This window comes from Cryptotermes secundus, unplaced genomic scaffold (assembly GCF_002891405.2).
Source record: "Cryptotermes secundus unplaced genomic scaffold, Csec_1.0 scaffold568, whole genome shotgun sequence".
Classification (NCBI taxonomy): Eukaryota; Metazoa; Arthropoda; class Insecta; order Blattodea; family Kalotermitidae; genus Cryptotermes; species Cryptotermes secundus.
The window spans coordinates 2239304-2253252 of NW_019725423.1; the positions used below are offsets into that span (position 1 = coordinate 2239304).

General features: G+C 38.3%; 1 protein-coding gene across 1 annotated transcript in view; it reads left to right on the forward strand.

Moving 5' to 3' along the window:
* LOC111863392 overlaps positions 1-10543 on the forward strand; it is a 118281-nt gene extending 107738 nt beyond the window's left edge. The window contains exon 2 of the mRNA XM_023849665.2: positions 10155-10543. Within this exon, the coding sequence (XP_023705433.1) occupies positions 10155-10543 (389 nt within the window). The remainder of the gene's footprint in view (positions 1-10154) is intronic.
* The last annotated feature ends 3406 nt before the right edge of the window (positions 10544-13949 follow it).

Genomic DNA, 13949 nt, shown 5'->3' on the forward strand with positions numbered 1-13949 from the left:
GGAGAAACTTAGTGAGGCATACAGACTTTCAATCAATGAGCATAATATAAAGGTTAAAAAGAATGGATTTCATTTTTAAATGAATAGATTAAGCTTGAACTGTAACAATTTAGGTTAAAGTAAGTAAAAAATGTTTGATTTTATTCTTTTAGGATTTTATCAAGTTTCTGAATAAATTTTCTATTTATACATGTTTGTTTCCTTTTATACAATTTTAAAACAAAGGCTACAAATTTTCTGGAGCAGCACCCCCATTAATTTTAGCTACGAGCCGCCACTGCTAGGTTTCAGCACCCCCACTATTTTTAGCTACGAGCCGCCACTGCTAGGTTTTCTACTAGCGGAAAATGTAAAGCAGTTGGCACTTCGGACTTCAGAGGATCTGTCAAAGAAATACGCTGAAATAAATAGCAAGAAAACTGCACACAGAGGATACTTTAGATAAAGTGGGAGCACAACAGCTCCTAGGACGAGACAAAGGTGATACTGAAATCAGCAGACTGTTTTACTATGGAAAATAATTTTCATTATAGTCATGAGCTTTTGTACAGTAGGAATACATCACATGTTAAGAGAGAAACATTCGTTATTGGTGTAGTATCGTATTTCGAACAACGAGAGAGTTTTATTAGGAGATTTAAATAAAAAAAAGGAATTTAGAAAGAACGTTTACTTGAAAAAGTAATGAGGTTAAAGCAATACGCTTTGAAAAAATGAAAAAAAAAAATATTGCGAAGGCTGTAGAATTATTATTTTGTGACGCACACTATAAATATACGAGTTTTTTGTTAAATATATGGGTTGAAGATAAAAGTAAAATGGATTTTAAAAACTGGGCTATTGAAAATGTGTGCTTTAGTCAGTAGTCGGGCTGCAGATATTTATAGAGAAGAGAATACATATTCTAATTCCACAGAAGCTGGAGTATTTCTAGTCTAGATGAGTAACTGTCAGCTTCTCAAGAAAGTCACGGATTTAGTATGAGTATTATTAATTAAGAGTTACTGTTTAATAACCGAGAAACTGGGTTCTATATCGATATGAAGAGTATGGTTATGTAAGAAACCCGTTAAGTATGAACAATTTTAGTATGAGGAACAGTTTATAGTTTACACTAAAACTACTATTCCTGCATTCAAGGGAGCAGAGATTCAAACACAATCATTCATTTATCTCCATGTTAAGTGGGCGCTGATTTCGTTTCCAGAAACTTCGGAAGAACGAAGTTTCAAAGTAGTTGATGTGTTTGTGCAGTTACATACCACATGTCCATGAAGAGGATGTTACTTTTTCTTATAGCTTAAAATGGATTGAACTGCGTCGCTTTGAATTTTTAAGCGGCTAAAGGTCACAGGAATGTGTCGTGTTAGTCTCGCTATCTGGCGCCGCTCCAAGAGGCTGTGACCCGCTGTCTTGTCGCCATGAATGATATCTCCGCAGCACCAGTGCTGCAACCTAGCGGCAGATTTTATTGAACAAATCACGCGTCTTCTCTTGGAACAGAGCAAGTACGCGAGAATTCAACACCGGGAAAGCTATAAAACATAATATCTTGACGTTTATTTTCTGTGTCATGTAATGTTTATTACGTACAAATTCACGTTTTTATGCCACGAAAATTTTATATTCATAATGGAGAAAGCTCGTAAGAATTTTACGCTACAACTAACCAAATGTGACTCATGTACGTAGTATTTCCACAGACTGGATTTTCAGACCCCAGATCGGAGATTAGATATTGTAGGAAGGCTGTTGTACAGGTTACTTTGAACTTATCCTTAAGCACCTATATTTAATCTTTATAGCGGTAATGGAATTTAAGAAGCTGGCCTGGGTAGGTTAGCACAGTTTCGTAGGTACTTGTGTTAAGAGGAAATTATTTCTTCTTTCAGCATTTTTTCAAGCGAATGCAATTGTAGTGTCTTATGGCAGGTTATCATAATCTGTAATTCAAATATGTTGTAACATCTCTGCGATTACAACATTTCTTGATTCGACCAAAGAAACAATTAAAACGGCTGTAATTCCATCGAACGTTAAAATGAATTTTCAGTGCGCTATGATTTTTGTACTGAGTGTTACATTATACCGAAGCACTTTGACCCTCTTAGGACTGCGTCATTATCTGTGGTAGTTTAGAAAGGAATGCTCTAAATAGCTTATCCGTGGAGACGCAATTTAGGTTCAGAAATATTATTCCTTGTATATTTTAAGAATATTAGTAATAGGTGGTACTCTATTGTATAATATGTAACCTTACGATTTTCACATCTTAACTTAGAAACGTCATAAAAATGCGTGTTGTTACAGTGCCAGTTCTTATTTTGATAATAAAATACTTACTCAGAGTTATTTTTTTCAAACCTTACGATTTTCACATCTTAACTTAGAAACGTCATAAAAATGCGTGTTGTTACAGTGCCAGTTCTTATTTTGATAATAAAATACTTACTCAGAGTTATTTTTTTTCAAAGACCTATGTCATACCAAACTTCAAGACCATGTAATATGTCTTCGTGGCCAGGAAGATGTACAGAGGAGAGCAGGTATAGGCCTAATTATTCTGAACCTTGGCACTAGACGAAATTGTCATGTTATTCCCCAGCCACTTTCATCCCAACACCCATTGGGTAATTGCCTCTAGAGCCAGTCCGAATGATTTTGAGGATTTTTTATTGCTAGTGGGATGGGACTAAGTCCCTTTTACTGCGGCCACTTCTGGCCTATTGTACCAGCCCCAGATAATAGGTGAGGGTGATTGTGGAGCAATTGGTGGAATGAAGATTGGCAGGGTAAACCGAAGTACTCGGAGAAAACCTAAGCCAGCTAGAAGAATCTCTTGTTCTTGCCCGAAGTGGAGCCCCGATTGTTCAGTCGTCTAGTCCATACCTTCTCACTACCCTGACTGTTCTCTCATGGCTATTGTGTTATAATATGTAATGCAGTATAGAGAACACACCATCATATTCTAGAGGGACTGATCGAAGTGGAAACAGATTTTGTTGAAACTGACATATTGATCCATGGTTACTAAATGAGCAATTTCTTTGTATTATTGTTCACAATATGACGCAAATCATTGTTTTCAAACCAAAACAACTTCCCCTGCTTTGAGAATAAGAATGTTAAAAGTTTATATATACTGCACAATCCAAGTCTAATGTGAGGGTTGCTGAAAACAGCCAAGTTTTCGGTTTATTCTTTTCGTGATTCGGATTAATTTCGTACAACAAGGGGACACAATCAAGATATTTGTCTGCGAGGGAAAAGCACGAATTCCTACAGATGACTGTGATGCGGTCCAGGTTGCAATAACAGGGGACAGGATTGCTAATCCTAGCCGTCCGTCTTGTTCAAATGAATGGCACAAGACAATGGACAACGATAACTGACACTGTTGGGAACCAGACCCACTGGCATGGTTTCTAGAAACTGCAACAATTTCGTGAACTCTCTGGATTCTGAGAATCTTGTTTCGCAAACCACAACAGCCGTATCAACACACCTTCCCGTGTTCCAGCTTCCATGACTGCGAACTGCCCTCCTTATCAACAGACTTAGGTGAAGATCAGGGCTGGAAGGAATAATAGTTATTGCCTCGCCAAGCGTAACATCTTCTGGAGCGGTGGGCTTGTAAGGGGAGGCATGTACTCTGCTTGAAGCACAAAGATAGCGACGAGCCTTTACCCAAGCTGCGGTAAACGAATCTTGTTGCTTTGGTCCTAATCGTCTTTTCTTTTACATCGTGCCGGCTTTAATGTTCAAGTTGTAGTGAGATGCACTATTGGGACTGAGTGGGTTTAAAGGGAAAATGTGGCAAAGGAAAGAAAGTTTAAAGTTATGACTAATGATGATTATGACCGATTATGACTGACTTACTGGGCATCTGGAAAAGAGTTCTCTCAGTGCATTAGGTAGCATAATTTCGAATTTTAAGATATATTGAATGGTGAATAAATTAAAGAGAAATTACCTAAATATCTTCCTCCCAAAATTTCTTATTGCAACATCGAAATGAAAGTGACTGAATTTTTGGAAAGAAAATGGCCTTAATGTTAATCATCTCTGAACCGCACCTCGGCAGCGCTTCTTTCCTTCGTATAATATAAATACTTTCTAATCCAGTTGATAGTATTTTAGTTGCTTGGAATTCTAGAGCAGTATCTGAAGCTATAAGTCATCTGACTTGTTTCTGCAAGGTACTTGGTACTAGTCTGGCTCAGGCATAAACTTCCCTAGCTCTTCTGGAAGAGTTACGTTACCGTGAAATGACCACAAAAACTTCTCCTTAGTTCTTCCCTCTCAAGTGTTTATTCTAATACCATTATCATATTTGGTACCAAAATAATTTCTGCATGATAAGACGTCGTTAAATACATGTTTTTAAACCAAAATTTACAAAGTGTTCTATGGGAAAAAAATCACTATTTGACAGGAAGATGTTGGCTGATAACAAAATACGTGCGTGTAGAACATAACCTACTGATAACAGAACTAAATTCTCGTGCGGATATCCGTTTAATGTGTCATTGCGTTCATTTATACAGAAAACGTATGCCATTGATAAAGAACAATTTTACTGAAATTTGGCGCCGTTTGTCATAACGAAAATTCTATACAAGGTTTAAAGTCGCATAAAATGACCATTGGTTAAACCAGTCATATGGCTTTGCAGTTTAAATTTCGTCGAAGCTAAGTGTAGGATTAATATTTCACAAACAGAGATTTATTTTATTTATAATCAATAGTAAATTCCACTTTATTGTTCACTACGTTTTTCAGATATTTTGTATTCTCTAAAAGTTGTAATGTATAATTTGTGTGAATATTTAATAATTTATATTCAGTTGGTGATGTTATTTTCGACTTTGTAATTTTAGAATAATTTTACATTTGACTTAGTATAAATTCATTTTCCCCCATCAAATATTAATTTGAAATTCTTGGAAGCACTGTACTGTACGAATATTAATTTTCTAATAAGCAGAGCTTAACAACAACAACAACAACAATAATATAATAATAATAATAATAACCACAATTAGTATTATTGTTATTATTGAAAGTGTGGCACAGTTCAGATATTTGTGAATAACGATAACAGATCGAAACCTGATTCAGGAGGCAATCAAGAGGCGATTGAACCCGGGCAATGCTTGCTACCATTCAGTCCAGAACCTTTTGTCTTCTCGTCTGCTGGCCAAAAACATAAAAATTATAGTATACAAAACTATAATTTTGCCGGTGGTTATGTGTGTGTGTGAAACTTGGTCTCTGACATTAAGGGAGGAACATAGACTGAGGGTGTTTAAGAAGAGGGTTTTGAAGGGAATATTTGGACCAAAGAGAGATGAAGTGATAGGAGGTTGGAGAAAACTGCATAATGAGGAGCTTCATAACGTGTACTCTTCTCCAAGTATAATTAGAATGATCAAGTCAAGGAGGATGAGGTGGGCAGGGCATGTAGCACGAATTGGGGAGAAAATGAATGCATATAGGATATTGATGGGAAATCCAGAAGTAAAGAGACCACTAGGAAGACCAAGGCGTAGGTAGGTGGACAATATTAAAATGAATCTTAAAGAGATAGGATGGAATGGTATTGATTGGATTTATCTGGCTCAGGATAGGAGCCATTTGAGGGCTCTTGTGAATACGGTAATGAACCTTCGGGTTCCATAAAATGCTGGGAAATTCTTGAGTAGCTGCAGATTTGGTTTCTCCTCAAGAAGGGCTCAAATCCGTAAGTAAGTTATTGTTATTAATATGGACACGGTTTGGTATTGGCTTATGTATGGGATATTGCATGACATGACATGGAAATCTAAAAAAGAAATGTGGGGGATGTGAGAATGAGTCCCTTGGCAGTATAAAACTGTGTGGGTCTATTTTACCAGACCCTGTTGTTGCTGACTCTAATGAAGCAAGAGGCATAAATAAAATATATGCAATACATGGAATGACAGCCCTTTTTTATATTCGTTTTAATCCAAATCTATTCCGCAGTACCAACTCTACTAGATCTTAATTCTTTTACATTCCTAGAGATTTCGGGTATTGTTTGTAAAATTTTACAGACACTTCAGTCACTGAACATTAGACTGAATAGTAGTTGACAAAAATATTGTGGTCCAGCATGACGCAGAGCTGCTCTTCGCAAGAAAATGCGACCTACACAGCTGTGTCGTCTTTAAAACATTAAGAGAACATAGCTTCAGTAGTGTACTTTACTTATGAATGCCAGAGGGTACACGAGTTTATTACAATAAAGAATTCTAAATCTCGAGTTATGACTTTAAACTTGTTCCGTACGCTTAAAACAGTCATTTTTATGGTTAATATTCTTACCGTTGAACTGTGAGCACGGTACATTGTAATATTCCAATGTTTGCGGACGTGAATGTTAAGTTTTATTATCTCAATAAACATGCCTACTTTTCTTGAAATCACATCTTCCAGTGCTAGAAGAAATATTATGAGATGGAATCTTCTTTTCATCAGCGAACCGCGTTTGTTTATTCTGGAAAGCAGTTTCAGAGCACGGTTATGTGGCCAGCAGATTGGACGGCTGTAGGCAGGAAACCTAGCTAGAGCATGGCTTAATCTGCCGCAGCAATGGGGCAATAAAAGTGCCCGATTGTGCGTGCTCATATTGCCACTGCAGCAAATTTGATATTCCCGTTTCAAGAAGAAATTCCAGGCAGTGAAAATACACGTACACCTCACGTAGCACAGAGAGTGGTTATGTGTTCTGTAACATTGCTATAATTGTGTTGTATTATTTAAGTGTAATGGTACTATTATGAACACCGAAACGGAGAGATTAAACTGTAATTATGTTTGACGCATATTTTTAAGATATATTTAATATATACTATGTTTGAAGAATGGATTTTATTCCCGTTTTAAGGTCGTTGGTTGACCCTATACCGAGATACATCGGTATTAGCAGCACATGTAAGATTAGAGATGTAAATGATTGTACAGAGCAGTGGTTCTTAACCTGGGATGTACACCCCCTGGGGTGCGTGATGCCTTTCTGGGGGTGAGAGATATAACAACATTTTTAAAAGCAAAATAATCGAAAACACAAATTGAACAGAGGGACGTAAGTACAACTACTTTGTTTCATCAGTCAATTGTATTTATTAATATTATACGCTTTTAACTATTACTGTAATATAGAAACAGAGCAAGTATTTGTTTTCAAAAAAGATCCACAGCAACAGTCATTTCTAAAGGGTATGAGACTATATTTTGAGATACAAGAAGATGCAGGCTTCAGTAAAATTTAAGAACTGCTCTAGAGTCACCATATATATACTGTGACGTGTCGCGCTATGGAGGACACCCCTTCTCTCCCTGAGTGCTCTCTCTGGGTTTTGGTTCGGATATTTGATTTATTGACCACTTTAAAATAATACTTGTAATTGCACTTAATTATAATGATATTACTGATCTCCACATTTTAAAAGTCAATAGAACAAACACACTAGTGTTCTCACACTGTTTCATTGTCCACTATCTGTTTCCTGATAACGGTTTATAACAATGACAGTGCCTCTGCTTGCGGGCTCAAGTCCTCTCTGAATGACAGCTTCCTTCCAATTGAGCGCTCCTGAAACTGACTGGTTGCCTCAGAACTTCCCGATTGTAACAGTTCGGCACAGACCACACAGAACATACCGTTCCTCTGTTGCTTGTTCAGTTGTTGCAGTTCACTTGTAGGTTATCAAGAATCTGCTGCCTAGTAACGGGCGTTGTTTCGTTGTATGTTTTGCCTCCGTTAACTAGAAACTAATGTTGTTTCAGAGCCGTTCGCTATCGACGGCTGTTTTTCTGGATCCGCAGTTCTTAATTTGAGCAAATACTGCACAATGTTTTAGGTTCTGCAGGATTCCAGTTTTAAACCCAGCCGCTTTTACCAATGTAAAAAAATTTATCAACTTCTTGAAAACCACATGTACTTTATATGTAGGAGATACCTCACACAAAAAATTCATCTATATACTTGTTTTGAAACGCCTCTAACATTGTTACATAACATTGGTCAACCGGTATTCTTGGTCGGGGAAATTTTGAAAGGTTTAGATGGCGCTCTGTGGGAAAAGCCGTCAACCGGCTGCTCTCAGGCAACAGTGTGCCCGCTGTTAACTTTAACTTTGTTATATTTTATCTTTCACTTCTGCTAGAGTAGGAAAATATTTATGCCTAAACTTCATTAAATGATATTCTGATCCATCTTTTATTTTATCTGCTTTGGTTTATTTGAGAACGGCTGGGATTAACAATATTTTATAATGTAAAAAAATACGATGATCAGCGAATAATGAATTGCAATTAACGTGAATGGAAGCCGTTGTGGTCCAGTTCCATGTGGGTTTGCTATCACTGCATTTTTCCACAGTAAAGAAAAAAGAAAAACCTTCCGTCATGATTTCTTTTTAATTCGCTTAGTGGGGGGTGGAGTCCAACTGGGTCCACTCGGCACGGAGGCCACTGATTGGCCTATTGCAGCCTGCCCCGGGTGATTATGATGATGGAGAATTTGGTGGAATGAAGATCGGCACGGGAAACCGAAGTATTCGGAGAAAACCCGGCCCAGCGCCACTTTGTTCACCACAAGTCCCACTTGACCAGAACCGGGATCGAACCCGAATATAAAACCAGCTGTAAGTATTATTGTGTTGAATTAATGACAAATATTATCTGTGTCAACAAATTATTAAGCTAATACTTATTGTTACTATCTGCAAACGTCATTTTCCTTCGGATGTAGTCATATGTGTTTCTAATATAATTATAATATTTAGGACTCTACAGTGAAAATTCGACCCCACATCTCTTTATAAAAAAATATTTAGAAATAAATATGATGCAATAAGTGTTGACCTAATACTCTTAGCGTGAACAGGTTCCAGTCGCCACAGTCTATGAGTTGCTCACTGCACTAGAATCAGACCGCTTTGCTGTCGTCAGGTCTTTTTTGGCAGATCCTTGTACCTTTGCCTTCAACTTTCCGTTGTTTCAGAGCACTGAATTCCTTAATGAGCCAGTACGCAGGGTTGGTTTGTGTGAGAGGAAAATTCGTTCAAACCCAGTTAATTTATGCCAGGTAACTTATTCAATAATCAAGTAACTAATTAGCTCCTCAGAATAGATTCTATCTCCAGAATCTAATGGCCAATTAGTTTCCCAAAAGAGTCCCTGAATATTATGGAACCGAATAGTTTATTACTGTGTTCACAAGATCTCTCCACTGAACACTAACCTGAGCCAGATGAAACCACGCCGCATCCTCTCCAGTATCTTGTATGAAAAATTTTAATATTATCTTCCCATCTACACGGGCACCTGAAGTACATTTGTAGGCCCCTATGAACTCGTATTTGAAGGCTGTGCCACAGCTAACGCGGTTAGCCTTTGGCTTACCACCGCAGCGGTCCGGGTTTTATCCCAGTTCATATTATGTGTGATGTGTGCTGAAGAAACAGGCACAGAGGGTGGGTTTCCTCGAGCAACTAGGTTCTCGTTGCTAATTCCAGCTGACGCAATATACTGGTCCTGACACTGCAAGCGTCTTTAAACAAGAAAACGTTAGACGAAGAACTTGTACTCGTATTTGATGCACAATTTACACTTCACTTGTAATATACTCGTATTTTCAACATATAATTCCTTAGGTCTATTTAAACTGCATAATAAATGCATTCGACTCAGCCTACTTTCCCTACTTTGAACAAATAAAAGTAGGCTTATTGTATCACCATGTTGTCTGTGTGCGCGCTTGTATCTTTTCGTGTATCCCCCTTCTTATCTTTTGAACAGTTGAACTTCTTATCTGTATCAAGGCAACAGAGCTCATCTAAATGGTGTCATTTATAAATCCCTTCCATCAGTAATACCAATATTGAAGCACCTCTAATTTCTGAGGCAAAACGTGCCAATCTCCATGAACCCTGGTTTATGCATCACGCCACATGAATCCATCTCAACGGAATACATCATACATTCCTTCCATCAGTAATGCCAACATTGCAGCCCTTCTAATTTACAGGCCGACTTCTAAAGCAAACCTCTCACTCGGTAATTAATTGACGAGAGTGGTTATAGATGTACTCTGTAGGCTCTAAGTCGTCCATTCCGTCATGCAGGTGCGGTGGGCATCCAGATCACGGACCTCAGGGTACCGCCTGCTGTCCGGAACAACTCAGGCTCAGCCGCGCTTCTGGACTGCGAGTACACGCTGAAGCCGGAGGAACTGGCCGCAGACAAGTACTCGGGCCTTGTGGTGAAGTGGTACTTCAAAAACAGTCCGAGTCCGGTGTACCAGTGGATCCCGGGACAGAAGCCGCAGGACCTGGGCATTCTCAAGGGCAAGCTGGACCTGAGTCACCGTGCCTCAGACCACGGAGCCACAATGCACCGCGCTCTCTACATCACAAACCCCACGACCGAACTTTCGGGAGAATACAAGTGCTTCGTGTCCACCTTCGACGACGAGGATTTCATGACCAAGAAGATGGTCGTCTTCGGTGAGTAGAAAGACTTTTGTTGAAACATAAGTATGAAGTTCCATTGATAGACCTGTCCAAATTTTTCTTTCTAAATTCTAGTTCCCAATGGAAATCGCCACGTTTCGGCATCAAACGTTGTTCTATTATCCTTGATTGAAGGATAGCGAATACTTCTCGCTAAAAGAAATTTATTCAACAGTGAACCAGACTTCTCCCTTAATGAGAGTTCTACGTTTGTTCAATATTTCTTCACACATTTTGCTAAAGAGAGTATTCCCCAAATAAATATTTTTCTCTCTCTCTGATAAACAGCAGAGGAGGCAGGGGATTTTGACTGCAATCGGGCGTCAAGTGATATCCGTACAAAGCTACTATAACACAGATGTAAATAGAGAGAAAAAGAAAGTGCTTTCTCTCAGTCTATGTAATCAAAATGTTGATTATCAAACAGGAAGTTATATTCCTGTAGTTCCAAGCGATCATCTCTCTTTTTCAAGCCTCGACAATAAGCTCCGCCATCTTACTACTTATATCCTTACCCTGTCCATGGATAAGGAGACACTGAAAAGGTAGTAACGCTGTGGGCTATAGATGACTATAAACGTGAGGTGATCAAATTGTCCTACATGTAAGATTGCAGGTCCTCACATTCGTGGTTATTAAGAGTTCTGTGTTCCGGCAGGGACTACACGGCGTTATACGAGTATCTCAGAAGGTGGCCATAATGTACCAGCAGGTAGAATTAATAAAATTATGATCACCAGCACCAGGGCAGTGCCATTAGCAAAGTACAATAATGTCCTTCATAAATTTATTTCCTTTCAATTCATACACAATGTAGGATTATTATTTGTTTTGTGTTATTTGCCTCTGTTGAATTATTGAGCACCAGTCGCCATTGTATTCTTTAGGTTGTTCTGTAGCCTACTAACGCTGAAGCTTTATTTTGCACAAGTCACTCATATGCATCCTACTTTGGCATTGTTTACATCGATACGTTAAAATTCGAGGCTATTCGTGTACGATGATTTTTTCAAATGTAGTGTATATCACATGAAGTTAATTGACAAAATACATTGATGATTTGAAGCCGGTTCGTCTGTCAATGTCATGCTCAGCGAAGAGTTCGTTTTATAAATACACGGACAATAATGACATTTATGAATCTTGCTTCATATTCGAGAGGTCTTGTTCTTTAATCACTCCGAGAAATCGGTTGTCTGACACAGTTCTCACTTATAATAAATCAATGGGATGGCATTTACTTGATTTATAGAGCTACCTTCATATGTTTAACAACTTATATTTCATAATAATGCTACCTTTCACGCTGATAAGCCTTAATATTATCACGTGTTAGTGACTAGACGCGGGTTTGGATAGGTTTTGGATTTATTGGGCTGGTCACTAGCATGAACTGTCTTTGCTCGCTCGGAAACCGGGTTCGTGGGTTCGAATCCCACACAAGGAATGGATGTTTAGTATGTGTAGTATTTATTCTGTGTTTGTACTGTCCTGTGTTTAGGTAGAGACGTTGCGACGGGTTGATCACTCGCCCAAGGAGTACTACTGTCTGTAAAATGATCATGAAACTGAAAATCAGAGGCTAAGATTCAAGGAGACTATATAGCCAGTGAAAAAAATAAATTTTTAACTCATAAAATGTAACTACAAGTAATTATAACGCTGTCACCAGTTCGGGCACTCTAATCCTCACTATTTTTTTTATTGCTAGTGGTGTGGGGCTAAGTCCCTTGTACTGCGGTCACTTCTGGCCTATTGTACCAGCCCCAGATGATAGGTGAGGGTGATTGTGCAGCAATTGGTGGAATGAGGATTGGCAGGGGAAACCGAAGTACTCGGAGAAAAACTGCCCCAGCGCCACTTTGTCCACCACAAATCTCACTTGACCAGAACCGGGATAGAACCCGGGCCGCCGCGGTAGGAAACGAGCGACTAACCGCTTGAGCTATGGCGCGGCATAATCCTCACTACATCTTAAGCTACCTCTTTCTTATGTCTTCACCACCCTTTGTTTGGCCGTCTGTTCTGGTTATACGCCCTAGGTAGCGACCGCATAGAAAACACCGTCTTATAGTCGTTATTTATCAGCCATTGCCTAGCAATGGTTGTCTCCTGCAGTCGTCAAATCACAATATATATGTTGAATAATATTCGTCACATGAATCACTCAGCCTCTTGTCAAATGAACAGGATGGTCTTTCTCCCCGAAGTGTAGGGCTGACCACAGAGGTTCATCTAACTTAGAGTTTAATCTTATGCATCAATGGTAAATTTTGTAACACTTATTGTAACATTAAAATCTTTACGTTTTACTCATACAGCTTATGTATAAATCTCATACGATTCTCAGAATTAAGATAGATTGTTTCCGCAAACTTCACTAACAGGTTGGTTTATGTAACGGACACGCAGTAGTTTCCTAAGAGATGGAAATTTATAAATATTATTTAGAAGAATTTCATGCCCCACATAATTAGTTCATGGACGGACTATCACTAATATATGAAAGTAATGGAACGAATTTCGAAATTTGGCGATTATCAAAAGTCATTTTTAATTTTGAGGTCACCGGTTTACGCTATCTTACTAATGGAGTTTTTAGTAGTTTACTCTGATGTTAGTTATTATGAAAAGTGAAATGAAAACAATGGAAGATGAGAAATAAATTTGAATATTTTTTTTCTTTGGCACTACAGCCCCAGTGGGCCTAGGCCTACCTCCATGAACTCCGAATTTGAATATTAGTAGGATAAATTGAAAAGGAAAACCATTTCGAAAACCTAGATGTCGATGGAAAGACCAAATTACAATTATTCTTATGGAAGTAGGATATGATATTGTGAACTGCATTAATATTGTTCATGATAGAAATCAACGGAAAAATTTTGTATAAGGAGTAATGAAGTTTAGGTTTTCACAAAAGATGGGGAAATATTTGGGATACTTTTGCCATATAATTCCTCAAGAAATTCTCTGCTCCGTGGAGTTATTCTAGTTCATTGTTTATAAATGGAAAGTATGACATAGCAACTGAAGCTTTATCAAGACATTATCTCTAAACACTTTTCCAGTGAGGGAGGATAACTCATGAAATGCTTCGTAAAGGAGGCAGAATTAATAGTTACAAATTAAAGAGAACACACCATGCAATGTACGTGGTTTGAAAATAAATTTCGCGAAATCATCGCGATAAAAGTGCTACATACCTCATTGCTGAATATGACTGTAGTCGCCTTCAAAGTACTCCCTTTGGGAAGCTATGCACAGATGTCAGCGTCTAGTCCACCCTTCAAAACAATTTTCGAAATGATTTTTTAATGACCTTCAGAGCTGCCGTCGTATTACTCATCAGTGACAATAACACTCCTTCCTTTCAATATTTCCTTTATCTTTTGGAACAGAAAAAAG